Raw genomic sequence first — 27991 nt, forward strand, 5'->3', positions numbered from 1 at the left:
CCTGTTAACTGTGGGACCTCATATAGACAGGTGTGTGCCTTTCCAAATCATGTTCAAATCAACTGAATTTACCACAGGTGGACTCTATTCAAGTTGTAGAAACATCTCAAGGAGGATCAGTGAAAACAGGATGCACCTGAGTTCAAAAAAGCTGTGATGTACATGTGATTCACATTGTCATTATAGGGTATTGTTTGTAGAATCTTGAGAAAAATTTAGAAAAAATGAAGCGCAGTGAATTGTTTCCAGATGCTATGTATGTATGTAGTTATGTAGGTACATAGGTGGTTGGTTGGATGGATCTTCTTGATGGCCTGCTGCTTTTCTGAGTGAAATAAATATCTGATTTCCGTAAGCACATAAACAGATAGCGATCAGAGAATGAATGTATTAGGAAAAAGAATACTTGACAAGTGGTCTTAACTCATATTGACTAGGTTCATCTATGGAATGTGAGCTGTTATATTATGATCTGTAACATTTATTTTGACCAAAAGGAGCAGGTTCTTTATCAGTAGCTAGAATGATGAAAACTTCTTACCATTCTTAATTAAATGTGTAAAACGGAGTGGGGTTTAATGGTGAAAAGAGCTCTGGGATGCTTTGATTTCATAGTAACAATTGAACTTCCATCAGTGCTTGTGATTTACCTTCTGATTTTACCGTAGATGGTGCCAACATGGATACGCAAATGATCATCCAATCTTCAGTGTATAATCTCATGTAGACATTGTACAGAAGAACTTGGTGTAATGGTAAACAATACACTGTTGATACTAAACATGCTTTCAATGCAATGCTGTTTGACTTAAATGTGAAACAGTAATGAATTATAATTCCAGTATCAAAAGTGGATGACGTTCTTATTTTGGATTTTTCTCAATGCCTTGCTTATTAGGAATCTAAATATAAATCTACTAGATTGCTGTGACATTGCTTCGTGACTATGCCCACTGTTAACGCAGTACAATTAATATTACACAATAAAACAATTGTGGAACAGTAATAAATTCAATTATCCTCTGTGACCCATAAGAGGATGGGCCCCCTTTTGTGTCGTAGTTCCTTTTCAAAGGTCATATTAGGGGGTTTTTCCTTCCCACTTGCCTCTGGTTTGGTCATTAGAGATCTAAATATAAATTTCCATCTGGACTACTGTAAAACTGCTCTATGACTAAGTCTATTGTTGCGCAAAAAAAAAGAAAAAAAAAAAGAAATGTGATGGGAGAGCAGTACTCTAAGGCATCTATGTAGATTTTTGAAGAATTATACATGAAATGAGTGCAATTCATAAATCCAGAAATTTCACATGTATTTCACTTAAACAGATCATCATAATAATTGGAAATCCGAAGTCACCCATATGAGGATGGGTTTCCTTTAAAGTCTGGTTCCTCTCTAAGTTTCCTCCTTTTGTCATCTTAGGTGGCTTTATCTTGCCCCTGTCACCACTGGCTCAGTCATAAGGGATAAATGGACTGATTTATACATTTTAAAGGTGATATTTATAATCTATTTAATCCTGTACAGCTGCATTGGGAGGATGTCTGCTGTTAAAAGAACTACAAAAATTACATTGAAAATTAAATGTGAATATAGTGAATTTGGTTAAAAAGAAAATTTGTAGTAATTGGATTGTTTGGAAATTTTGTCCAAGATATTTTTTTTTTTGCAGTAATTTTGCAGGAAATCATCTTTATATTGGCTAATATTATAGGATTTTAGTTAGCAATGATGACAAAATTTTAGAGTAAAGGTAAAGGTGGGTTTTTACTTGTCACATGTACGTTACATCACAATGAACTTCTTACTTTTGCATATCCCAGCAGTGTTAGGAAGCTGTAGTTAAAGCACAGGGTCAGCCATGATACACCGCCCCCCTCAGCACAGAGGGGTTACGGCCTTGCTCAACAGCGGCAGCTTGTCGATACTGGGGCTTGAACCCCTGACCTTCCGATCAGCAACCCAGAGCCTTAACCACTGATTTACCACCTCCCATAGGTGCTACTGGTTTAATAAAATACAAACTATTAATGAGGCTTTTAGGTACCCCTGTGGTCTTTGTGCAGTCTGAGGCTTACTGATATTAGCCTGTTAATATAAACTGTAGTCTTAGATGAATTCAATTATTTATTTAATGTGTAAGTTTAGATGTTAAAGAAGGGATCACATTTGCAAAAAACAATTTGACATCGTACAAATGCTTGAACAAAAATTGTTAGGTTTATCTGAGGAGAAAAGGAAAAGTATTTAAAACTAGGGCATTGTTAAACATTCTCAATTCCAGCTCTGGACTGACGATACAACAATCAATCACATTACATTATCATATTCCTTTGAGTTAGTAAATTGCCGACACCAGTCCAACGAATACAAATACAGTCAGGCCCATAAGTATTTGTTCAGCAACCCAATGCTAGTAATGTGCTAGGACTCGGATAGCATTGCGTTGTTTTTTTTTGGGGTGGGGGGGGATTTCCTCCGTAACTTGCATGTTGAGAGTTCCCCCTGGGCAGCTCCTAAACACAAATTCAACACTTTGGAATTAGCTCCAGACCTTTGATTTCTTTAATTTGTCATGGAATAAGGAGGCTGCACCTGACCATTAAACGGCACATCAGCTGAAAGCCTACACTTCGATCACATCTCGATTGCTCCGGGAAGTTGCATACATTCGTAAAATGGCTAAACGGTTGCTGTCCAAATACTTATGACATCAGTCGATATTTTCAACCATCCTCAAGCTCACACTTTCACATCTCTGTAGCCCTATAATCCCACGTGATATGTAACCGCCTTCAGCAACCACATTAATTCAGTTTCACACTAATTCAGTTTAATTGATGATACTGATATTTTTATATAAGAGAAGGCACTCGGTTTATAAAAAAAAAAAAAAAAGGAAAATACTTTTGTAAATCTGAAGTAAAAATAAGAACTTAGTGTCTTCAACATTATTTGTCGATTAGTATTTAACATTGATCTAATTATCATTTAGGGTTTAGCTTATCTTACCATTAATATAGATACACTTTTCTATGTTAATACCCTTTGGGTTGTATTTTCATCCACCATTACTCTCTAAATCACCTCTATGATAATGACTTGCTGCTAAAAGAGGTGCTACTGTAGCTAAAAGTGCTGTATCTTGATGTAGAGCTGTTGGAATAGGTTTGATCCACGCTGCCTCTGCGGGATCCTGTCCGAGAGCTTGGGGCAGAGCTTGGGTTCGAATTGTAAGGACTGCTGATTCCACGTGATGATGTAGAAGCTGCGGGAAGCATGCGTACTCCGGTTTTATCCTCCAACATACAGGCATCCATTGCCTCCTTGTACGTGATCCTCAACTTTGTCTTGGGGCAGGTCAGCATCTTGGGATGGTGACGAGTGTCCAGGAGCTTCTGCGATGTCCTCAGATCCAACCAGCCCAAGCGTACGGCCTCGTCAAGTGACCTCCGGTGGCCGTGTTCCGGATCGAAGAGGCCTCCTGTTAAAAACTGAAACTCAAGGAAACGCTGACCAGCCTCGAACGGTAACCATTTTTCTTTTACCGCCTCAGCTGCTGACAGCTTCTTCTTGGTCTTAATATCTTCAAAGCCAATGTAGGCTTTTTGAGCAGGTTTCAGCCGATTAGCCATGTCATCGTCAATTATGCCATAGCGAGTAGCTTCTTGAATTGAGATGCGGCGGCCATTTTCCGGGTTTACAACACCACCGGTGCAGGCTTGTGCCTCGAGCAGTCGTTGGGCTGTGATAGAGTCTACAAGACCTTGCTTCATTGCTTTATATATACTGATCTTTTCAGACTTCTCTGTGTCAAAAATGGCCCCAACTGGACTTTGCTCATCTGTAATATCTCCAGGTGATGTCAGAGAAATCGACATGCTGGCAATGCGCTTCAAGCTGTTTGGTGACGAGGTGCTTGCTGCAGGGGAGCACTTCCGACTGAGGTCACGATTTCTCTTTTGACTGTCTGGGATGACACAAAACATGAGGAGGAAGAGGGGGAAGAGCTCAGGGGCTTGCTCACACCTATGGTTTTAGTGGTGATGATGTCAACAAACTCAGTAAGAGTGATATCCCCAGAGCGATACTCCTGCAGATTGTCGTCATTGATTACACCCTTGTCAAGTAATTCCTTCAAGTCATACTGAAGGCCTGTCTTCCTATCACTAATGACCAGTTTACTGGTCCCATCCGAGGCAGTGATTTTTATCTCCTCCCACTCGCTTTCCTGCTTAGAAAGCTCCATGTAAGTTTCATAGTCGATCAAACCTTTCTTATAAGCTTCGTGTACTGTCATTTCCTTATTGGTGTCAGGATCCACGATAACAACCCTCGTCTTCCTTGTTGTGTTCTTTTGTGTTGATATCTTGTTCTTATCATGAAGTGGCAGAAGCACAAGGCCAGTTTTATCATCTGTCATGCAACGACTCTTCAACTGTAGATAGGTAAGATTATCCTGAGTGTTGGGATCGAAAAATCCCTTTGTGTCGTCACCCTCATCTTTGAGAATCTGATTCATCTCTTCACCAAAATAACCTCTATTAAAGGCAACATCTACATCAATTCTGTGACTTTGTTTGGGATCGATGATACCACCACTGGCTATCTGAGCCTCTAGTAAGCGAATGCCATGGCCTTTTTCGATCAGACCTTTCTCAATTGCCTGGAAAAGGGAGATGATCTTTTCACTACCGGGATCTTTATATCCAGTAACGGCTCTCTCAGCCGAGAGGAGCTTATCTTTGAACTCCACCCCAACGAGCCCTTTCTTACAAGCCTCCTCCACTGTGTAATACTGGTTGTTAATAGGGTCAATTATAAAGCCTGAAGCTGCCTGAGCCTCCAAAAGCTCCAGTGTGGTTCCAGGCCGCAGGAGTCCTTCTTTCATTGCTTGGTAGATAGGCAGAATGCGTTTGTCAGTTTCATCATAGACCCCAGCAATGCAGGTGGATCCCTGTAGATAGGCACGAAGTCTGTGCTCGATGTCTTGGCTGGTCAGTTTGCCTTCTCTTAGCTGATCAAGGTCTGCAGGCTCTAACAGGTTGGCCTCTACCAGATGTGACAGAGAGACCTTTTCACGCAAACCCTGCACGGTGATTGGTGCCGGTGGGGCTGGCAGCATTAGCAAGCCTGTATTCGGGTCAGCTTTGCATTGCCTTTTCAAGCTGACGTAGCTCGTACTCAGATTTGTTCCAGGGTCGATATAGCAGTTCGGTTTTGCACTCAGGGCTTGATAAAGGGTCTCATCGATTAGATTGCGATCCCTGGCGATATCCTTAGGAAGGTATATACTGAGGACAGGATCAAGAATGCCTCCTGCAGCCTCTTGCGCTTGCAGCAGACGGAGAGCGGTTTCTTGGTCTATAATTCCCTTTCTCATCGCTTGGCTGGCTGACAGGAGTTTGCCTGTGGATGTATCTCTAAAGCCAAGGCAGGCAGCCTCTGCAGTCAGCAATTGCTTTTTATCCCCTTCATCCACAAGTCCATTAAGACAAGCCTCTTCCACGGTCATCCTTAAATTCGCCCTGGGATCAAGGATATATCCTGTTGCTGCTTGAGCCTCTAACAGTTTCACTGCGCTATCTGAGGAGATCAGATCGTCTTTCTTAGCTTCTGTGAGCGTCAACCTTCCAGATGGTCCAGCGAGTCCTGCGATGGCTCCTGTGCCCTTAAGATTTAGTTTAATATTGACAGCCACATCCTGGACAGTCTGATATTCCTTCCGCAAGTCGTTTAGTGTTTTTTGGTTGATCACGCCACACTCGAGTAGCTGTTGGGCTGTGACTTTTTTACGCACACCATCAAAGACCAGCGTGCTGGGATCCACAGTACCAGGAAAATCAGTCTGTGTCCATCGGTTTACTGCGTTTTCAATCTGCCTCACTTTTTGAACCTCTCCTTGCAAGGAATCTCTAATTGTCACTAGGTCATTACGCTCTTGCTTCAATCCCTGCAGCTGAAGCTTGTAGCGCTCTTCGACTTCTTTCAGTTGGGCCTGCAGCTGCTCTATATGCGCTCTGAAGGAGGAACATTCCCCTTCGAGCTTCATGCGCTCGGTGATGTGCTGCTGAACATGCTCATCTTGGATTTGACGTTGCTTTTTCCACGTGCTTAACTCATTGCTGAGCCTCTCGTTCTCATCCTGCAGTTGCTTTTTTAAGCGCAGTTCTGTCTGAAGTGACAGCTTGGCGTTCCTAAAATCTTCCTCGGTTTTCCGGATATTGGTCATATTTTCTTCCAGGGTTTTTATTTTCTTTAGAAGGGCATCTCGTTCTTGTTGTAATTCAGTGCACTGAGTCTGGGAAGACTGGATTAAGCTTGATGTCTGATTGGAAAGAAGAGAAACAAATAGAGAAAAATGTTAAATCCTTCACACTAAAAAAGAACATAAATATTCAAATATTAATACAGGAAGTCCCCGACTTATGATGGAGATGCGTTCAGATTAGCACCGATAAGTGATTGCATCAACTATTGGCAATTTGCAAAAAATCAGTACTGATAGTTTTTCCGGTTTCCAGTCCGTTGTCTTTACAAGAGCGGCATCTAGAGGTGAATCACTGACCCTAGGTGCTGTTTGTTTTTACACGCGAGACAGCGCGCTGCACAGAGAGTTCTATATTATCTTTATTATTGATAAGATTCAGGCCTGGTTTTAAGCTGTTCTGTTTCAACTGTTTTTTTTATGTTTATTTTTGTTTTTCATCCAGTATACATTTTAAAAACTATCGGTTGATTAAATGGTTATCGGCAAGTATGATCCAAGTGGAGACATGGCCATACCCAGTAGTCTTAAACAATGATGATCAGTATAGGGTAGTATACTGTAATTTTACCTAATTTCAGTACATAATTTATCAAAACAAAGCAATTTACAGAACCGTATTGTACAACCTATACAGTATATACGTATGTGGGAGCGGGCGTGTGGGCTAGTGAGTAAGTCGAGCCGTCATAACTCGGGGACCATCTGCATGCATTTAAAATAAAACTTTCTAATGTAGTTTCAAATCATTGACTATGAGACTTAGAATGTAATGATTGTGAGATATTGAGATTGCGGTTATTGCTGAGTACCCTTTCAGCTGGTCATCTGATCCAGTTCAAATACAGTATTTTGGAAAATATATGCCAAAGGAATGACTTAGGAATGACTTGATTAGAGTGACTGAGTAAACCACACAAGAAAAAGCCAAAAAAGCACACAGCATGAGGATTCCATGAGAATAATCGCCTTCCATTGGAATTAGTGCCAGAATCAGGTGAAGAAACAGACCATGAAATGAAACCATATTGCATGGCAGAGCACTAAATCTGAAGAATGTGAAGCGATTGAAAAGTATAAAGCAAGCTGGAAACAATCCTACATAATGTCTGAGTGGAACTACACTCTATTACACTTCCTCAACATTCTACAGTTGATTAGTACCTCACTGGCTTGTTTTTGTATATTCTGTATCTCCAATCGAAGCTTCTCTCTCTCCTGCGAGAGCTGTTGGATAAGTTTATCATGGTCATGGCGGGTACGTTGGCTGCTTTCGAGTTGCTGCTGAAGCGCCGCAATTTGGGCGCTCATCTCGCCGTCCTTGTGTCGCCTGCCTTGAAGCAGCTTGTCATGCTCTACCCGCACCGCTCGTAACTCTTCCTCCAGGCCGAGGCGCTCTTTGGTGAGTGTCTCTGTGAGCTTCTTCACGCGCTCTACCTCAGCAATGGATTCATTGAGTGCTTTGGTTTTCTCTTCCATGCTTCGGTGCAAAGTCTGGAAACGCTGGTTGGACTCACAAACCCGACCTTGCTCCTGCACCAACTGCAGCCTCAAAGTTTTCATTTCAGCTTCCAGCATTGCTAGACGCTGAGCTGAAGAACCTGACTCCTTCAAGCTACGATCAAGAGCTTCCTGTAACTTTCTACGGTCGTCTTCTGATTTTTTGGCCTCGGTGTTAGCCTCCTCCTGACTCTTTTGCAAAGCGGAGATGGTGGAGACATACTCCCGCATAGCCTGGTTTGTCTTCTCAAGCTGAGCTTCGGTTTTCCTGCGCTTGGTCGCCTCCTCTTGGGCTCCTTTTACTTGCTGATTCAGCTGCCCATCCAGTTGTTTTAGCTCCCCTTGGAGCTCCTGAACCATTGCCTGAAGATGTCCAATATTCTGTTCTGCCCGGTTTCGCTCGTTGCCCTGGTTTTCCAATTCGATACGGAGGATGTTAAGATCTTGCTGTGAAGAACGAAGTTTGATCAGTTCCTGACTACAAGCTGTATGCTTAGCACGGAGGTCTGCTAGCTCCTTCTGCAAATGGCCGTTTTCTCCTTCGAGGGCTCTCCTTTTCAGCAACTCGTCATCTAGTGACTGTGTGAGGTTGAAGATCTGATTGGTCTTCTCCTGGAGAGACTTTGTAGAGTGTGCCTGCACTTCCTTCCACCTGCTCTCTTCTGCACTTTGCTGACTAAGAAGCAGCTGTATCCGAGCCTCCAGTTCACTTGTTTTTCGGGATTCCTCTGTTCCTGCTGTGATCTGTTGCTGCAGCATTACCTCCGTGTACTTTCTTTGAGCCTGTTCTTCACTGAGGGTGAACTGTAGCCTCCTCAACTCCTCCTGCAGTTTCTTGCAATCCCCCTCGACCCTTTCACGTTCCATTTGCAAGGACAACGTGTCATCCTTCCGCTGCTGTGAGAGCTTCTGTATGTTCGTTTGGGTTACCAGGATCTGGGACTCATAGGTCTGTTTGGCCTCTCTCATTTCATTACTGTGCTGCAGCCTTACCTTAGCCAGCTCCATCTGGGCCTGTTTCAGGTTCTGTGACTCCGCCTCCAGCTGCCTCCGCACATGCTCAATCTCAAGTGTCCGATCTGACACGGTCTTCTCCAATTCAATTTTGGCCCAGTTGGCCCCTTCTAACTCTTTCAGCCTTTTCCGCATGGCCCCTTCGTGCTCTTCCTGCTGACTGGTATACCTTTCTTCCACAATTTTCCTGCTTCTCTTCTCCTCCTCCACGAGCCGTTTTAGACGCTCCACCTCCGCCAACAGCTCATGCAGTTGGTTCTGGGACGAGCTCAGGGTCGCCTGCGCTGTGCTGCACTGTAGAGCCTGGCTTCTCTTCACCTCCTCCAAAGAAAGGAGGTGCTCCTGAGATTCGTTTAGCTTAAGCTGGTACCGTGAGAGTGCCTCTCGCATCGAGGCGTTCTTAGCGTCGCGGTCCTCTATGTCAGCTTTCAGGAGCCTCAGCTCCTCTTCGAGCATATCGATCTTGGTGTTCCGCATCTAGGTACAAAAGCAGCAGGGAAACATGTTTGATAAGGGTCAGAGGCCAATGTCAGCGAATTCTGGGAAAAAAATAATGGGGTGTCTTTTATATACCTTGAGCTCTTCTAAGTTCTTCAACGAGTCTCCAAGAGATTTGTAGTAATCACTTGAACGTGTTAGAAGCTCTAAGTAGCGGCTATGCAAAGAGGAAACCTGAAATACAAAAATACAATCAGATACCTAAAGCAGACAAAAAATCTCAGTTCGCACTTTAATTCTTTCGTACCTCCTGTATCACAACTGTCGTCGGAGACTGCAGCATGGTTTTCTTTATAGGAATGTTGAGTAGAGTTTCTAGTCCAGCACTGTAAGATGCCAACCCAAGCTCATAGTCCTACACATTTAAACATCGTTTCAAATAATGTTGGACTTGCAGAGCATTAAAACCATGTATATATGTGTTAAAAAGGAATACGATAGCACTCTACAGCATCTCATCAGCATACCTTAATGCTATTAACACATTTTTCACCATCTCTCTGTACAGCCTCCACAGTCTCCCTCTTTCCGGATATTTCGGAATTCAGCGCCTAAGGAAAAACGTTAAGACAAAAGTTTGTGGACACCTGACTATAAGATGTGCTTTTTAAACATCCCATTCCCCTCTCTTCTGAGAAGATGTTCTAAATGTTCTTTTTGGAGTGTGCTTGTGGAGATTTGTGTCCATTCAGCCACAAGGGGTTTAATAATTTCAGGTTTTAATGTAGGTGAGATGAGGAGGCCTGTGGTGCCAATTCATCAATGGTGATCATATAAAGCATATCTTCATGGAGCTGGCTTTGTGCACAGGGGCATTGCCATGCTGGAACAGGTTCGGGTCTCCATGTTCAAGTGAAGGAAAATTTTATTCTACTGCATCTACTGTGACCCTCCAAGTTTGTGGTTACAGTTCAGGGAAAACCACATATGGATGGAAAAAGTCAGGTGTCTCAATACTTTTGTCCATATAATGTATTAATAATTAAGTTTTTATTGACATATTTGATTTCAACAAGTTTAAGAGTATTTTAGCACCAATTTAGCTAAAATATATTTAAGACGAAGCTACATAATTAGAATTACTTCATACTATATATATTTTTTGTTTTACCATTTTTATTAGACAATAAATGAAACAAAACTAATGTTACAGTTTGTGATATCATCATTTATCATAAATTGTAAATACTACTTTAGAGTAGCGTTGGTTGGAGTCCTTTTCCCCCCATAAACGCACCAATTCTTAGTAGATTATTTCATATTTTTAAAAATCAAATCATGCCTGTTTAAAGGGTAAATTCAGTACTTAGTCAACCGGACAAATTTCTGTACACAAGCTACTTCTGCTATGCCGCTTGCACACTTGTTTCAAGGATAGTAGTAGCTACTAGCTAAGGACATTTATTTAGTATAAAGTTCAACCTTCTGTTGGTTAAGGAATTTGCTGAGGACCGCAATGTCATCCGTCCTAGTGGTCATCTGAGCATTGATCCGGCTTTTGATGTCATTAATCCAGGAATCGAGAGTGGAGCTTGAGGAAAGATAATGCTTTAGCTGCTGGAGGTATGCGTCCAGATCCCCGAACCTAGGAGAAAAAAAAAATTAAATAGGTTTTATATATAAACATAGTGTCTCATAGAGAAGTATCTCAGGAGTGATTTGTTATAGAAGGGACAGAGTGTTTTGGAGATGGATGATCCGTTGTGATGACCCCTAACCGCAGCACCCCCAAAAAAGATATATAAATGTCTGGGGAAAAAAGCACCTGTTGTTGATCTGCGCTTGAATGCGCTTCCAACGGTCAGACAGCTGCGTTACATGCTCACTGTACAGGCACAGGTCAACATCACACCTGTGACAGTTCGGATCGATTTGCGTGTTACACTGACGAGCCTTATTCAGCTCGTCCTCCAGAGAACGCAGTACGCCATCCTTCTGATCGAGCTCAGACCGCATTACCTGGAAAGCACAACAAAAACAGCGATTATTACACCACTACAGCCAATTACACTTCAAACACTATAAAATCCACGTTACAGCGGATTTTAGATTTCAGTGAAGTACTTAAAGTACCTTCAGGGCGCTCTGGTACTTCTGGACTTCAGCCGGGTCCAGTGAGGTCGTTTCTCTCTCAGTGAGTCGAGCCTCGTAAACCTTCACCACATCCTCCGCCTGAAGTAGGGCCTGTAGCAAAGACTTCAAAGCCTTCAACCTGAAGTACAGGTTACAAGTTTGAATATAAAAACATAGCTTTTTTTCCCTTTTAAAACAAGACCTTCTGTATGATTTCCAACCTCAGCAGATAAGCGCTAGAGTGAGACCCCAGTCTGTCCAGTCTCTGGTTTATGAGGTTGAGTTGGCTTTGAAGAAACTGAGCTTTATCCGTGTCTTTCATTCCTTTGACTTCGGTGAGCACTTGTTCTTTTAGCCTCTGGAACTCTCCTTTCAATGACTCCACATCCTTCACCACTGCCTACGTATGTCAGCAATGACAATGAAGTTTGGTGAGTAAATTTTTGTTTGCTTTCAGTTATATTGTGTGTTACGGTAAGATTCACCGGTTTTTAACATATTTGCATTGGTAAAAAAAAAGATTGATTTATATATAATCATTAGGAATTATTAGTAGATGCGCTACACTTTTAGTATTTAGAAAGTGACCAATGATTTGTGACCAATATTCGATATGTTCTCTCAGCATCGCTGCTGCTACGTGAATATGACCTGGTCTCTGTCACAACGCTACAGAGACCATACAATACAGATTAACATGGCAGAGGTAGAGCTGCATCTTCATAAAGTAAGAGCAGAAAAAAGACGTCTGGTTTTATGTCGTCTTTTTCTTTCGCACTACCAAGGCCTGTTTGTGAAAGGGACCATGAAGAAGAAGTCACCTAAGTAAATTGATGATTTGCTGTGTGTCTGAACCGAATCTTTTTGAAACTGAGAGCTACTTCTTGGGTACCGATTAATGTGAAGGGTTACCAGTTTGATACACACTTCTGAAATAACAAATTTGCTCAATGTACCTTTAATTATATGTTCTTATTAATAATTAATGATATTCATCTATATCTAGTCATCTATATTTGAATATTGTCATTTTTTAATCCACACCAATGCAAGTGTGATTTTGTCAGGGAACCGCCTTCCTCCAAGGCTCTAACTCTCACTCAGACTCTCTCTGCTCTAATCACCTACACCTGTTCCCCATTACAAGGTCCAGATTCCACCTCACTCACGGTCGGGTCTACTCGTTGCCACGAGAGATCTACCGGACTTCCTACCACTAGTATTCCCCGTACTTCCATGCTCCATGCTGGTGACCCCTGCTTTAATCTATCATATAACCATACACCTCAGTATATGGAGATGCGCATCCCTGTTGTGTACATGTGTATTGCTTGGTACGTGTGTTGCTTGTACCTGTGAGGAAGTGATAAGACTGGTGCATTGTGCTGGTGCTCCCTGTCCCACTGGGATGTGCTGGTGTGTACTGACTGCAGACTCCAAGACTTCCAGTTTCAACTGGAAGGCATGCAATTCACTGAGCACATTCACACCGGATGAAACCTGGTTCCCACCTGCCGAAACCTTCTTTACACCTGCCGAGACATTTCTCACATCTGATGTAACCTGGTTCACACCCGACGAAACCTTAGCACCCTGGAGAACCGTCGTTGATGTCTCCTTCACTGAAGTATCCACGACCACCACCTGCTGGCCGACTAAAAAAACACCCAAATGACAATAATGTGTTAGATAAATAATCCTTGACATCCCTTTTCGGTTTACACGTGTGCACAGTCTCAGGCAAACCAGGGTTTCCCACATTACACAAGTGTACTCACCATAGGCTGGGAGCTGTGTGATCATCTGATCGTAGTGTTTCTGGGCCCCAGTATACTGGCTCTCGATGGCTCTCTTGTCCTCCTCTCCAAACATCTCAGATCCCGAACAGTTCCTCTGGTACTCCTGATAGTGAGACTCTAAGCTATTGATGATGCTGCGGTACTCCTCTGGGCGCATTTGAGCCAGCTGTAAAAGAATGCAAAAACATTAGGGTGAGTTCTAAAAAAAGTGCTGGGCTGCAACAGTTTGACTTCCCCAATCACAAATAAATATCAAAATTATGTTCAAAAACGACAAAACTCATTTTGTAGGGCACCCGGTTGGCATCCACCCAAATTTCATTTCACTCAAGATCATTTTTCCACAGACCGAGACTAGGGGGTTGGGGGCGAGGGGGTGTCAGAACAAAGGGTTAAGGGCCTTGCTGAGGGGTCTCAAGAGTGGCAGATTGGTGATACAGGGGCTTGAACGCTGACCTTCTGTATCAGTAAGCCAGAGCCTTGAACCTTTCGGGTAATAATAATAGAATAGAATTCATAATCATTAAAAAATTTTACAAATTAATTTTTACAGTAAAGCGCCGTGAATGCACTGTATGTATATGAAAATGTGGGGAGGTGGTAGCCTAGTGGTTAAGGCACTGGACAAAGCTGCTACGGAAAGCTGTCAGGCCGTGGCTGCTCAAAAACACTGCACCCAAAACAGTTATTTTGATGGAATACGGATCCCATGTATAACGCTGACATACTCATTGCTATGAAGGTTAGCGTTACCATGGTGATTGTGAGGGAGTTGATACGGCTGATGTCGTGCAGGCAGTACTGCCAGGAAATGAGGCTCTTTATATTGATGAAGAGCTGGTTCCACACTGACTGAAGAGCCTCGAAATATTGCTCGTTCCTGCAATGCAAAACACGTACATTAGCATAGCATCGTGCGATAGAGATGCAGATTTTTGTGTCTTTATGGACATACTTGTTAGCCAGGTTGATGGACAAAGGGTTGGGTGGTGGAACTAGCAAACAGACCGAAGGCACCTCCATATCCAATCCTCCAGGTCCGGTTATAAGCCATTTACTGCGCTCGGTGTTATCCTTCAGAATGGCTATGTCATCCTTACAGATAACTTTCTGCTCAAAAAGGACAGAAGAAAGGAAATGAGTTCGGAGGACAAAGGAATTCCAGAGTATATACGTGCAGAAGTGCATTTCTACCTGATCCTGTCTGAAGTCACACAAAGCCTGTACTTTCACAGGGCTGTTACTCTTCTCCTCCGGGTTTCGTGGGCGTAGACTTACGATGTTCTTGGATTTATTGACCAGTTGCTGCACCTGTTGTTTGTGCTCCATCAGATAATCCTTCTCTTTCTGTTGACATGTAAACACAACATCAAACATTTGAGCAGTTATCTTGGGTTGAAATCCGAGGTGTGGTGTGTTTGTGTTTGTGTGTTATACCTCCAGGCTTTTAAGCAGTTCTTGTAAATTCGCCAGAGGAGTTGATTTGTCACAGGAGAATTTCTTGCGGATGATCTCGTGCTGCTGCTGAAGTCTGCCATATGTTTCGTTTGCTTCTATGAAGAACTGAATATAGATGGGTTGGGGGTTACTGTACAGTTACTGTTGTAAGTTGTTTTACCATAATATCCACTTACGCTATGTTCAAGTGGGTCCGCCATGATACAGCACACCTAGAGCACAGAGGGTTAAGCACCTTGCTTGAGGGTCCAACAGTGGCAACTTGGGTATACCGGGGTTTAAACCCTCAAACTTTCCAACATTTTCTCATATAGTATGTGGTGTGGCTTTATTAATGCTCAACCCCGAACTAAACAGCATTGGAACACTCGACTTTTTCAGCCATATGTGATTCCCAAATTGCCCCACAAAGTGAAACACAATTGTATAGGATGCAGTGGCATGAAATCACTTTGAACCTTCACTTGAACTACAAAACTCAAACCTTTTCCAGCATGACAATGCCCCTGTGCACAAAATCCAGCTCCAGGAAGATATGCTTCACATCAGTTGGAGTGAAAGATCTCCTGCTATAGAGATCCCATATAGCATCCCAGGCCTCCTCACTTCACCTACATGAGTACTTGACATTGCTAACATCCCTGTGGCTAAATGAGCACAAAATCTAGTGGAACAACTTCCCAGAAGAGTGGAGGTTATTAGAATGGCAAATAGGAAGTAAATGTGGAACGGGATGTTCAAAAAACAATGGCGTCTGACAAACGGTTTATGCTCCTTCAAACTCTTTTGTGCTCCTGGTTAAAACCATTAAATGTAATATTGTATTCTTATATTACAATGTTATATTTGTTAAGTAAGTAGCATAAACCGTTTGACGCCATTCTGTGTCATCAACGATAATACAATTATGTACAGAATCTTTGGTGGGTATTTTGGGAAAACGTCATGTTTCCCATTGTGGGTGTGACATTTTTTAAAGGCAAAATAATTAGTGTATTGAATTGAATAAAAGAGTGCTGTAGTCAGGGAAATTTGGTAATTCAGGCTGATAGATATGGCAGATGGTCCTTTTGACTGTGTAGCAATGCACAGCTTGAACCACATAGAGTTCGCCGATGGTGGATCTCATCAGCAAGAACGACGAGTCAGCATACAGAGAGGAGGTGCAACAACTAACAGCCTGGTGCAGAGCCAACAACCTGTCTCTGAACGTTGACAAAACTTGAAATAGTTGTTGACTTTAGGAAAGCACAAAGGGGCCATTCTCCAACCGAACATTGATGGATCCTCCGCGGAGATCATCAAGAGCACCAAATTCCTTGGTGTTTATCTGGCGGAGAACTTTACCTGGTTACTCAACAACAGCTCAAATCACCAAGGAAGCCCAGCAGCATCTCTACTTCTTGAGGAACGTTGAGGAAATCCCATCTCCCTCCCCCCCATTCCAACCATGTACTACAGAGGGACCATTCTGGAGACTTTATATGCTACTGGAATATTCCTAGCTGGGGAACCATCAAATGTTATTTATATCATGTAATATCAAAGTCATATAAAAGCCCCTGTGTACTAACAAAGCCAGCAAAATCATCATTCTGTAAGTGTGTTGTTTAAAAGTAGGGGTGTACGATGTACAATATCTACATAAACAGGGAATGAGGGATTATTGGATACACACTGTTTAATACGAAAATTATAAGATCTTGCTAAATGTTGATTATTTGCATTTCTGGTGCAAACATGGCTCGTGTGTTACCTGGCTGTACGCTGAATTCTCTTTTAGATGTACGTGAATGCATTTGGTGATTTGGAGGAGCCAGCTCCACTGGGTCTGAAGAGTCTCCATGTATGCCTAGGGGAATACAAGAGCTGAATTGCTAGGACATGCATCCATGAGTAATAATAATAACCCTGATTGTATGGATGGAAATCACAATAGACTTTTATGAAATATAGCAAATAGCATTTGTAAATCATCTTTGGGAAAGATTTACCAAATATGCAACATTTCATAGACCTGATTTGATTTCTTTTTTTAATCAAAATTTTAGATGGAAACAAAAATCACTCCATATACAGTACAGACCAAAAGTTTGGACACACCTTCTCATTCAAAGAGTTTTCTTTATTTTCATGACTATGAAAATTGTAGAGTCACACTGAAGGCATCAAGGGCTATTTGACCAAGAAGGAGAGTGATGGGGTGCTGCGCCAGATGACCTGGCCTCCACAGTCACCGGACCTGAACCCAATCGAGATGGTTTAGGGGTGAGCTGGACCGCAGAGTGAAGGCAAAAGGGCCAACAAGTGCCAAGCATCTCTTGGGGAACTCCTTCAAGACTGTTGGAAGACCATTTCAGGTGACTACCTCTTTAAGCTCATCAAGAGAATGCCAAGAGTGTGCAAAGCAGTAATCAAAGCAAAAGGTGGCTACTTTGAAGAAACTAGAATATGACATTTTTCAGTTGTTTCACACTTTTTTGTTATGTATATAATTCCATATATAATTCCACATGTGTTAATTCATAATTTTGATACCTTCAGTGTGAATCTACAATTTTCATAGTCTACAATTTTCATAGAAAATAAAGAAAACTCTTTGAATGAGAAGGTGTGTCCAAACTTTTGGTCTGTACGTATGTATACGTCATTTTTTTCTTCTATTTTTTTGTCAGTATTTCTGATGCCCATATGTGCTGTAAATATAAATGCAATGCAAAGTATTCACAGCGCTTCACTTATGTTACAGAATTGGAGCTTGAGAGGTTCTGCAAAGAAGAAATGGGAGAAACTGCCCAAAAATATGTGTCAAGCTTGTAACATCAAACGAAAAAAAGACTTGAGGTTGTAATCGGTGCCAAAGAAGCTTCAACAAAGAATTGAGCAAAGGTTGTGAATGTAATGTGTGATTTTCTTTCTTTTTTTATATTTTTAACAAGTTTACAAATATTTCAAACAAAATTCTTTCACATTGTCGTTATGGAATATTGTTTTTTATAGAATTTTGAGGAAAATAATGTATTGCAGGCCTTAACTGAAGCGCTGTGAAAACTTTCCGGATGCACTGTATATATGGCCATATACTGACTAATGTGTAACTGATTGGTTTCTTTTTCATGGAAAAAAAGTAAAAAAAAAAATGAAAACAGGAACTTATATCAGGCACTTACCTCAATTTTGTCCGATGCAGGATGATTGCTTACCAGAAGGTTGTCCACTTTCACTTTCAGTTTATTCAAATATTTCTCTTTCTCCTCCAAATCACTCATTAACCTCTGATTGGGAAAAAAAATGCAACCGGAAATTCATGTTCGTGTTTTATTTTTTAAACCCTGGGTGTGTTTTGCTGCGGGTGTGTGTTTACGCTCGTACCGAGTAACTCTCCTGTTTCTTGGGAATGTAGGTGTCAATATTTTTGTTGCCCCAGTCAAACATGAGTTCCTCCTCTTCTCGATCATTTACCCACATGATCTCTCGAGTGATCTCATCGATGATGTTCTGAAGCTCGTTTAACTGTGAGCCTCGTTCGAACGACATTTTCTGTGAAATATGGAGAGAAAAGATATTTTCTGGGCATCCAAAAGCCTGAAAAGTATTTTATCTTCCAGAGAAAATCCAGCCTTCAAGCCTTCTTGGATGACACCAATTAGCTCTATTTGTAAAAAAGTAATTGCCTTCGTAGAGGCGATTAAGGACAATTACTGCCTTTGTAGAGACGAGCCTAGACTCACCCATGCTATCATTTAAATAAAAACCTTTCCAGCAAAGCAACATGGATTCGGGTTACAAAACCATTTCTAAGGTTTTGACATCCCAGTAAAAGACAGTGAGATCCATTATCTCAAAAAGGAAAAAGAAAAGGAAACTTGGAACATGTTCATACACCAAAATTCCTCCCAGAGCACATTAATGCTTCACCAGGAAGTCACAAAAGAACCCATCTCTGGAAGTGCAAGGCCTTGCACGATTCAGATAAGGAATGCATTCACAGCTAACCAAGAAGAACATAAAGGCTCATGTGGCACTTTCTAACACAACCCTGATCATCGACCAAGCATTTCTGTGAAGTCGAAATTCGAACATTTTCAAACCTTGTGAAAAAAGCAGATACAGCATACCGTAATAAAAACACTAAACAAACTGTAGAAACATGGTGGTGGTAGTGTGACGATGTGGGGACGCTTTCCTTTAGCATTACACCTCTCTAGCTTCAGATTTCAAGCAAAATTAACACAATTATTGTATGACAACAAAACAGCGCAAATTCAATCACAGATTGGCTGAAAAGAACTACAATTTTCAGATTTAGGCATGGCCTAGTCCTGGTGTGAATGCTAGGATAATACGCAATTGAAGCAATTCTGCAAATAGGTTATAAAGTTCAGGAAGGCAAGTTCTTTTTCACAAGGATTGTTGCGTAACCATTTCCCCTTCAATAAATGAAACAATCATTTACAAACTGTTGAGTTTCCCCATGTTCTCCTTGGCTTACGTTACATTTTGGATAAGAATCTGAAACCGTTGACTATGTGAAGGATATAAGCAAGTACGTACGGTATGACCTGTAATTTGTGCTGATGGAGGAGTGTTAGCTAGACAACTTAGTGTTGCTAAAATTTCTTGAATCATGAAGCGCCCTACCTGAAGGCTGTCCCATTCCTGCTCCAGCAAATGCAGGCCAGCCTTGTCTCTTCTATCTCTCTGGAACGGGACAAAAGCATTTATGTCTTTATTGCACTTTTTTATTCACAATTTATGACAATTGATAACCTAAAAGGTTTATATTTATAGCTCTTGGGTGTGTATCTGTGTAAGCTAGATAGTGAACATTTGTTCAGGGTCTACTCATACTGGTAATGTAACGCCAGAATGCAACAAGAAGTCCTTCATTTTCAATATGAGCCGATATATTTATATATATAATATTTATGCAGTTTCAAAAAAATTGTCTGATGTACTTGATTTTATACTCATTAATAATACTTGCATTAGTAACTGGATGCATTGATGCATTGCATAAGTACAGAATGCCGATGCATACCCTAAGTTGTGTGTGTGGGGTGTGTGTGTGAGAGAGTGAGTGTATGTGCGTGTGCACTAAACTTACTAGTTCCTCTTTGGCTCGTTCCACTTCCACACTCCTCTGGATAGAGCTGTGAAATCTGTTGTGATTTATGATCTGCTGATCTATAGATGCCGGCTCCTCTCCCCACGACGAAGTCTCAATCAGGCGCTAGAAAACACGCGTGTTAGAAAGCATGAAGGAACTAATTTGTCTTTAATATTCCAAAACATTCAATGTCTGTATGAATAATTAATGGTCATTTTTGCATAATAATTAATAATACATTTTTAAAATCAGTCAATTTGACTGTGATGGTAGAAGTGGAGTCACGCTTTGTGCCGTGTTCCATTTTTGTTTTATGCAACAAAATTAGACAAGAAGTGGACAGTGAATGAGTGGAAGAAAGTTCTGTGGACAGATGTGTCCTGACATTTTTGTCTCTAAAAGAAAGACTTGTGTAAGACAAAGAACGGGAGAGAAGATGTAAGCAGACTCCCTCACCCTCACAGACAAACATGGAGGTGGAAGCTTAATGGTTTGGGGTTGTTTTGGAGCTGAGAAGGATGGAGACTTATTCTAGGTGAAAGGAAAACGGAACCAACACTCTTACTTTTGACAGGCACTGGACACGCCATCGTTCTCTTGGACTCTTCTTACTATTACTTGTGCTTGTTTTAAACTAGAAAAACAAGCCGATGAAAGAAAACTGTGCCATAGTAGTTGTTCAAATAATTGTGAAGCCAGTCGTAAATCTCAGAGTCTCAGAACGAGATGAGTCATGTGACTGGGCAATAACTCTCTTTTAAAAGGAGGGAGGGGCGGATTTATTGCATGTGCCCGAAGAAAAGCTCTTTCTCTCAACTCTTCTGTTTACTTCTCTGTAATGCAAATGCTCCAGTTCCTTTTTTTGTAACTAAGACCAAGAACATTTTCACTTAACTTTCAGACTGAGTTTGAAACCCTGTGGACTGGATACATGCGGTACAAGGGGGTGGGTGTATTATTTGCCTATTATGTTTCTCATGCTTGTCTCTGCTCTGGGAACATTCGCACAGTAGAAGCAGTGTCTTGAAGAAAGACTTTAGTGCACTGTTGATAGTCAATTCCTGGATTTACAGTCAAACTGGTTGGCAGTGTGCCAACATGGGCTTGAATACAGACCCCTCCCCACATACACACACTTTAATCTGTAGATTTTTTTCATCCGTTTAGTAAAGAATGTTTTGCATCTCCAATATAACCCTTCAAGACAAAGGGGTGAAAAGTACTTTTTCTTTGTACCTTCTATCCCAGTCCATCTTAGAATATACAGTACAGACCAAAAGTTTGGACACACCTTCTCATTCAAAGAGTTTTCTTTATTTTCATGACTATGAAAATTGTAGAGTCACACTGAAGGCATCAAGGGCTATTTGACCAAGAAGGAGAGTGATGGGGTGCTGCGCCAGATGACCTGGCCTCCACAGTCACCGGACCTGAACCCAATCGAGATGGTTTAGGGGTGAGCTGGACCGCAGAGTGAAGGCAAAAGGGCCAACAAGTGCCAAGCATCTCTCGGGGAACTCCTTCAAGACTGTTGGAAGACCATTTCAGATGACTAGATCTTGAAGCTCATCAAGAGAATGCCAAGAGTGTGCAAAGCAGTAATCAAAGCAAAAGGTGGCTACTTTGAAGAACCTAGAATATGACATTTTTCAGTTGTTTCACACTTTTTTATTATGTATATAATTCCATATATAATTCCACATGTGTTAATTCATAGTTTTGATGCCTTCAGTGTGAATCTACAATTTTCATAGTCATGAAAATAAAGAAAACTCTTTGAATGAGAAGGTGTGTCCAAACTTTTGGTCTGTACTGTATATGAAACCATGGTAATAATGATTACCTTCTGCTGCGCAATCCAGGCAAGAGCATGTTGGAAGTTTCTCTCCGTTTCATCCCAGCTGCCTCTGCTGCTTCGGCTCGTCCTCTGCATAGAGCCGCCCAGAGCCATATGTACTGCTCTTAGCTGCTCTGTGCACTCTTCCACACTGGGAAACAAAACACAATCAAACACGGCTGTGCTCCTCTTCTAGACTATTCTATATATGAGTATTTAGGCATCGAATGCTCGCTATGGCAACGACAATTCAAAAACATTCCTGACCGTTTTTTTTTTTTTATCACAAATTTCATTAGAATTCAATCCAATCCAGTTAAAAGAACCAGTACATTAAAAACGAATGCAAAAGCAGCCATTTCGGACGCCACAAACGATCTCGGTTTCATTGTTGTTCAGGGAAAGTTCCTCCTATTCCACTCTATGAATCAGGTTACACAGACGATTCCAAGAGGCCCAATCAAATTTCCCCCCGCAGGAGCTCTCACCACCAGGTTTGGTTGCGGGCTTTTTTACGATTAGAGGTGCGAGGTTGTTTTCCAGTAGATCACCGTGTCTAAACACAAGCGCTTGGCTTCGAGCCCAGAACAAGTCATGTGTACCGAGATCGCAATTTTTCCTCTCGCTGTGAAATGTACCGTGACAATTAAAAATGGAGGATAAAACTAAATTGATATGATGATACGAGTCTAGCGTATTGTCAAATCATCCATTATCCAAATCAAATCCATTATTTTTATCATTTCCAAAAGAATTGATTGCATGTTTAGCTAAGATTGACTTAAGAGGTAATCAGGATTCAAATCTACCCTTTGATGTTGTCCTTTATCTCTTCCTCCAGATTGGTGTTTGGGTTCAGTGAAGGTTTCGTTTTACCAGTCAACACACTGCAGCCGCCCACATCAGATTCAAAACGCTAATGCTTTCCTACAGAGCCCAAAACAAACCAGCAACCTTCTACCTGACCCCGGCGGCTGCCTGTCAGAGTTGCTTCGTACTGTTGTGTCTTTTTGCAGCCGTCTCTGGCATATTGGCATTTTATCTTATCTTACCTCTTAGCACTAATCATACCCCCACACTGCACCAACTACACTCCCTACAATCTTCAACCACCATCACTCAGGGTATACAGACGACATGATTCCAGACTCTTCTTTGTTCTGGCACGGAGGTGAGGCAATGAGCTTCTACTTGATGTCCAAACAAAGTCTATAACAGTCCCTGAACGATGTCTGAAGACCACTGTCATAACTTAGCAGCTCTATAAATACACACACATATTCGAGGGCTGTTCAAACAAAACTGGAGTTTGTAAAATAAGAGAAAACATTTCAAGGTGTGGAAACTGTGATTAACGGTCTCTGGACAGGCCCGTGACATGTGCGCCACCTATCAGTCATAGGACACACTAGCCACTTACAACTGCGCGTTGTACCGAAACACTAGCATCAATTTTTATACCTGTACAATTAAAAAGTCCCGGAACGATGGGCAAATACAGCAATCCCCCGATTTACTGCGGTTCGAATCTGGCACCCCTTATGGTTTATCGTGGAATTGCATTTGCCACATAACTAATTTGTTTGGTGATTTCCCCGGTCTCTCGCGGAGAGCACGATAGAGCAAAAGACTTATAGGGAATTGTTTTTATTCATGAGAAAACATTACTGTATTCTTGCAAATGTTTTCTGTGTGTGTTTAAAGTGTGTGGGAGGATGATTTATGGCTTGATGATTGATAGTTTTTTCGCTGCCGGTTTTGGAATGTAACCACCGCAATAAACGTGGGGTTACTGTACTGTATTTATATAAAAATATATATGAATAAGTATATATCATTGCACTCTATTTTCTCTCCATTAAAATGTATTAGAATTATCACTAGACTTGAACGATTGTATTGATATATTTATTGATAGAGACTACAGGTGCTATAAATAGATGTCCTCAGTATAAGCACAATTATATCCTCGAATTATAAACTCAAACTTCCTCATAATGAAACATAAATAGCATCATTCTTATATATATATATATATATATATATATATTTGCAGTTTACTCTTGTCTCAGTTCAGGCTGCATTTCAAGGCCTGTTTCAGCTACTATTACAGGTGTTATCTGAACAATGCGTTGTGAAAACAAAGACAAGCGTGTTAGAGAGTATTCACAGTGCAGGCTGCTGTCTACTTGATCTGTTCCAGGTGTGAGAGCTACCTTTTTTTTTTTTTTTTTTGCATTCTGGAAATGCTTGGTGCATGCTTTAGCAAAGTCTCTTTGATTTCTTTACACGCTGGAAACATTCCATTTTCTCACGATTATAATGTTCGACTAGCAGCAGTTTTCTGGATCTTTTGAAGACCTTTAACAGCGCTGACATTTGCCCAAATTTGCCAAAGGCGGGTTACGTATGAGACTATATAATGTAACACTATGTTCTAGCAAAGAGGCCAGGCCTATATATATATATATATATATATATATATATATATATATATATATATATATATATATATATATATATATATATATATATATATACAGTATGTATATGTGTGTTTGAGTGGCATTGGTTGTGAATGCATTCGTGTCTCTGTTTTATTTGCGTGTACGCATATCTCACGTCATTAGAATGCTCTCGTTGGGCTGGCCCATGTTCCTAAGATCCACAGCGAGAACTTTGAGCTGCTCTATAGAGTCTCTGGCAGACATCATGCAATGCTCTGCTTCTGCTGCAGCTCTCACTCTATCGGTGTCCTGCAACGGCAAACACGACCCCTCAGAACACAGCATTCCAGGCATACCGCACCACACACACCAAAAAAACAATGCAAGAAAAAAAAACCCCACACGGGAACATGAACTCACTGTTTGTAAAATGAACTCTGCTTTATGAAGGAGCGCTTGGCATTGGCTTTGCAGATTGGAAGCTCGCTGATGGATGACAACGTGAAGAGGAGGGCTGGAGTTGAGAAAAAGTTAATAAAAGTTAGCTTTATTGCTGGAGCGTGATTAGAGAAGCTTGCACAAACATGCGTGTACTGCTTAATGTGTGCAAATTCCTGAACTCAGGTTCATTTTGATTTTTCCATAGAATATGAACTCATATGACAGGCTTTAGGGACTTACGGACAAACATTGACAGAAAGCTAAGACCTTTGATTCGGCTCACCATGACATATACGAGAAGACGGAAAAAAGTGAGAAAAACGTTGACACAGGTCTTTATTTTTAATTCAATCTGATGAACGTGAACCAAAGTCTAAACCAAAACTCTCAAGTACATATACTGACTTTCTGTCTCTTATATTTTACATACGGCTGTATTGTATTATTGTTTAAATATATCTGTAATAGGAATTTCACTCTATTGTACTATAAATTGGACCGCTTCGATGTTATAATTTTACTAAAACACTTGAAGATGAGTTATGCTGAACAAAAAAATCCTTTTTCATATATTTATTTCTCAATAACAGGAACCATGACAACTATAACTTTAATGTAACGCACTCTGGTGTAACGTTAACATTTATTTTCGGCCCACGACGCTCGATCAACTTCGCCTTTTATAAGAAAAAGTATTCGGTATCCATGAAAAATATATAAAGAAATAAAAAAGTAAAAAAAAAACCCCAAAAAAACACACACAATCAGGATAATTACTGTAAAACTAAAGCAAGTCGAATGTGAAAGTATGCATGTGGACTTCAATCCGAAAATATCTTTTGCGTAATAAGTCAAACTTCCTCCTCTCGAAAGGGACAAGATTCGCCTCCCACCTCCATTGTTGTGGTTTACAGGAACTGCTGAGGGGCCAAACAACACTAGAGACAAAGGAATGTGCACTCTTTTTTTTTTTTTCCCCCCCAAAGTCAAATATCTGCAGAGATTATTTCCGGTCTATAGCACCAGAAACCATGGCCAGCTTGTATGGATGTAAATTCGGTGTGGGTGTGTGTGTGTGTATGTGTGTGTGTGTGTGTGTATCTATCTATCTATCTATCTATCTATACACACACACACACAAAATATACACATATATAAATAAATATGTATATGTATAAGTGTATACGTGTGTGTGTGTGTGTGTGTGTGTATACACATACATACATACATAACACACATTTTATATATATATATATATATATATATATATATATATATATATATATATATATATATATATATATATATAAAATATTATTTATAAACAAAATCATTAACTACAACCTGAGCATGATGCCAATATGAATAGAAAATGTGCATGTATATGAAAGATGTATATAAAAGAATATGAAATGCATGTTTAAAATAAATTGCATTTCTCAAAGTATTAAAAACGCGCTCATGAGATCTTTTACACACGGTATATAATGTAGTACATAATAAATTGCATAATAAGTCAAAGACAAAAACTGGAAATCGGTCCCTTTTTCTGGCCAGCCATCAGATGATTCATTGTTGTGAACTGGTAAGAGAACACCACAAGCACCTGGAGAGATAAAAGCCCTGAAACTAAATACAGAGGCTAGAAACCATACAGGTTTTTATCAAGGAGAGGATCAGAGACTCTGTTTAAACACTGAACACAATCAGACCCATGGTCTCTCAATAGATGTTTGTGGAGTGTTTAACTGTGTTAAATTAGTAGATTTCAGGAAAGACAGCAGATGTTGCTCCATAAGACAAACTTCAAAGGTCAATTCTGGAGGATACATTGTAGCATGGGGATTGTGAGGAGTTCTTACCCCTGTCCTCCTCCCATGGAGCCTTTGGAGAAGGTGTAGTTGTAGTCCTCGGCATAGTCCTGGACGAATCCATTACCCCCGACCTGATAGTTACCGACCTCGACGTCGCTGCGAGAGCCGGTACGCCGGCTGAGAGAGTGCAGCCCCCGCTGCGATCCGTAAACACTCATGGTTTCATCCAAAGTTCACACCATCAAGAACCCGAGAAAAAAACAAGAACCAGGTTAGATCGCACTGCTCCAGGGATGATCTCCAACTTCGTTCTACTCCACCACGGAATAAACATGAAAGTACCGCCCTCTGCTCCCCAAACCCCGCCCTCACCATTAAAACCCCACCCTCGCCGTTAAACCCCGCCCATAACCCCGCCCACGCCGTCACTGTTTACCACCAGATCTCTTCTCTGACCCAAGGTTATTTTTCAGCTTGTTTTATGCTTCACATCCGGTCTTCTCTCTCGTTTCATTCCAAAAATCCATATACCATGATTTATTTAAACCTTCTTCTTAGATGAAATTGTATAAAATGTTTTTTTTTTTTTTACTAAAATAATAATGCATCATAATAATCATAACGCCCAAAGATAAGTCAAATGTATTATGATTATTATGATGCATTATTAGTTTGGCATTTAACCCTCAATTGCTCAGCTGTGTAAATGAGATCTTCTGAAAAGTGATGAAGTTGAATACCATAAATGTTATGTTAAGATTTTTTGATTGGTGTTGATCATGAAAGTTCGTTTGTTTAAAATAATGATGGAATACAGTGGTTTCTTTAGTAGTTACAGCAAAAAAATTTTTTGCTGAATTGACGTCTTTAATGAAAATCGCTGAGTGGGACAAAATCCTTGTGATAGCATTTTCTTCCTAAAATATCTTTCTTTTCTAGCGATCTCATAATAAGTTTCCTCAAAATACACTGGTGGACAGGAAAGAAGTAAATGTAATTTGTTACTCTACTTAAGTAGTTTTTTTCCGTATTTGTACTTTTTAATAGGAATTTTTGTTTGGTCTAGTCATCTTAAAAATGTTCATTTAAAAGACATGTATTATGAAGAAACAGATGTTGTATGTATTGTATGGCTACAATTAACCAATAAATTGTTTGGTTCTGAGAGTTTGATCGATTGTACACAATGGCGTGTATTTAATTGTGCAATAAATGCATTTAGGGTGATATTTATACATGCAATGAAGCTCTCAGAAATGTCTCCAAATTTGTGGACTGTTCAAGAATATTTCAGACTCATCCAGTGATGGAAGCTGAAGCAGAGAGCAGCTTTTCAGAGCTGAAACTAATCAATGGGGGAGACGTCAGGTCATTACGTGGTTCACCCAGAGCCTCATTCAACCACCATTGCTGCTTGGTGGTATCTACTTAGCATAGACATACAGTTTAGTGTGAGTTAAACAGCAAGCAGAACATTTAAAGAGGAATAAATGATGGGAGAAACTCTAACTTTTCACAACACCCGTGGCCTTATTTCTTATAAGTGGTTGAAAGGAAGGTTTTGAGTTTATGATCGTTTTATTAGATATCAGATATCAGTGTTTGATTCATTAATATTATTAATATAATATTTATTATAAGATTGATGTGCTGAGAGTAACAGAGTTTTGTGATAAAGATGATAATAGGAACATTACAGTGATAATAAATCATACTAAAGTACATTTCA

The 27991-nt window shown here is 40.6% G+C and overlaps 1 protein-coding gene across 1 annotated transcript; it reads right to left on the reverse strand.

Moving 5' to 3' along the window:
- Positions 1 to 2117: 2117 nt before the first annotated feature.
- Positions 2118 to 26593, reverse strand: wu:fi04e12 (desmoplakin). The gene is made up of 25 exons (XM_046872748.1): positions 26311 to 26593; positions 24428 to 24521; positions 24183 to 24316; positions 21567 to 21711; positions 19721 to 19846; positions 19255 to 19314; positions 17986 to 18153; positions 17784 to 17888; positions 16370 to 16465; positions 14593 to 14718; positions 14350 to 14502; positions 14111 to 14265; positions 13909 to 14035; positions 13135 to 13321; positions 12710 to 13011; positions 11578 to 11756; positions 11357 to 11495; positions 11049 to 11242; positions 10706 to 10868; positions 9751 to 9834; positions 9531 to 9638; positions 9359 to 9457; positions 7436 to 9262; positions 3940 to 6331; positions 2118 to 3856 (listed from the first exon to the last, which is right to left on the reverse strand). The coding sequence occupies exons 1-25, from the start codon at positions 26478 to 26480 to the stop codon at positions 3093 to 3095; spliced, it is 8097 nt and encodes a 2698-aa protein (XP_046728704.1). The 5' UTR covers positions 26481 to 26593; the 3' UTR covers positions 2118 to 3092.
- Between the last annotated feature and the right edge of the window lie 1398 nt (positions 26594 to 27991).

Source organism: Silurus meridionalis, chromosome 18, assembly GCF_014805685.1.
Source record: "Silurus meridionalis isolate SWU-2019-XX chromosome 18, ASM1480568v1, whole genome shotgun sequence".
Taxonomy (NCBI): domain Eukaryota; kingdom Metazoa; phylum Chordata; class Actinopteri; order Siluriformes; family Siluridae; genus Silurus; species Silurus meridionalis.

Coding starts and splice junctions, on each gene's coding strand:
- wu:fi04e12 (XM_046872748.1), bottom strand. CDS start 26,480: ATGAGTGTTTACGGATCGCAGCGGGGGCTGCACTCTCTCAGCCGGCGT. Junction 18,154..19,254: donor AGGAATGGGACAGCCTTCAG/GTAGGGCGCTTC, acceptor CATATTTCACAG/AAAATGTCGTTCGAACGAGG. Junction 6,332..7,435: donor TACAAAAACAAGCCAGTGAG/GTACTAATCAAC, acceptor CTTTCCAATCAG/ACATCAAGCTTAATCCAGTC.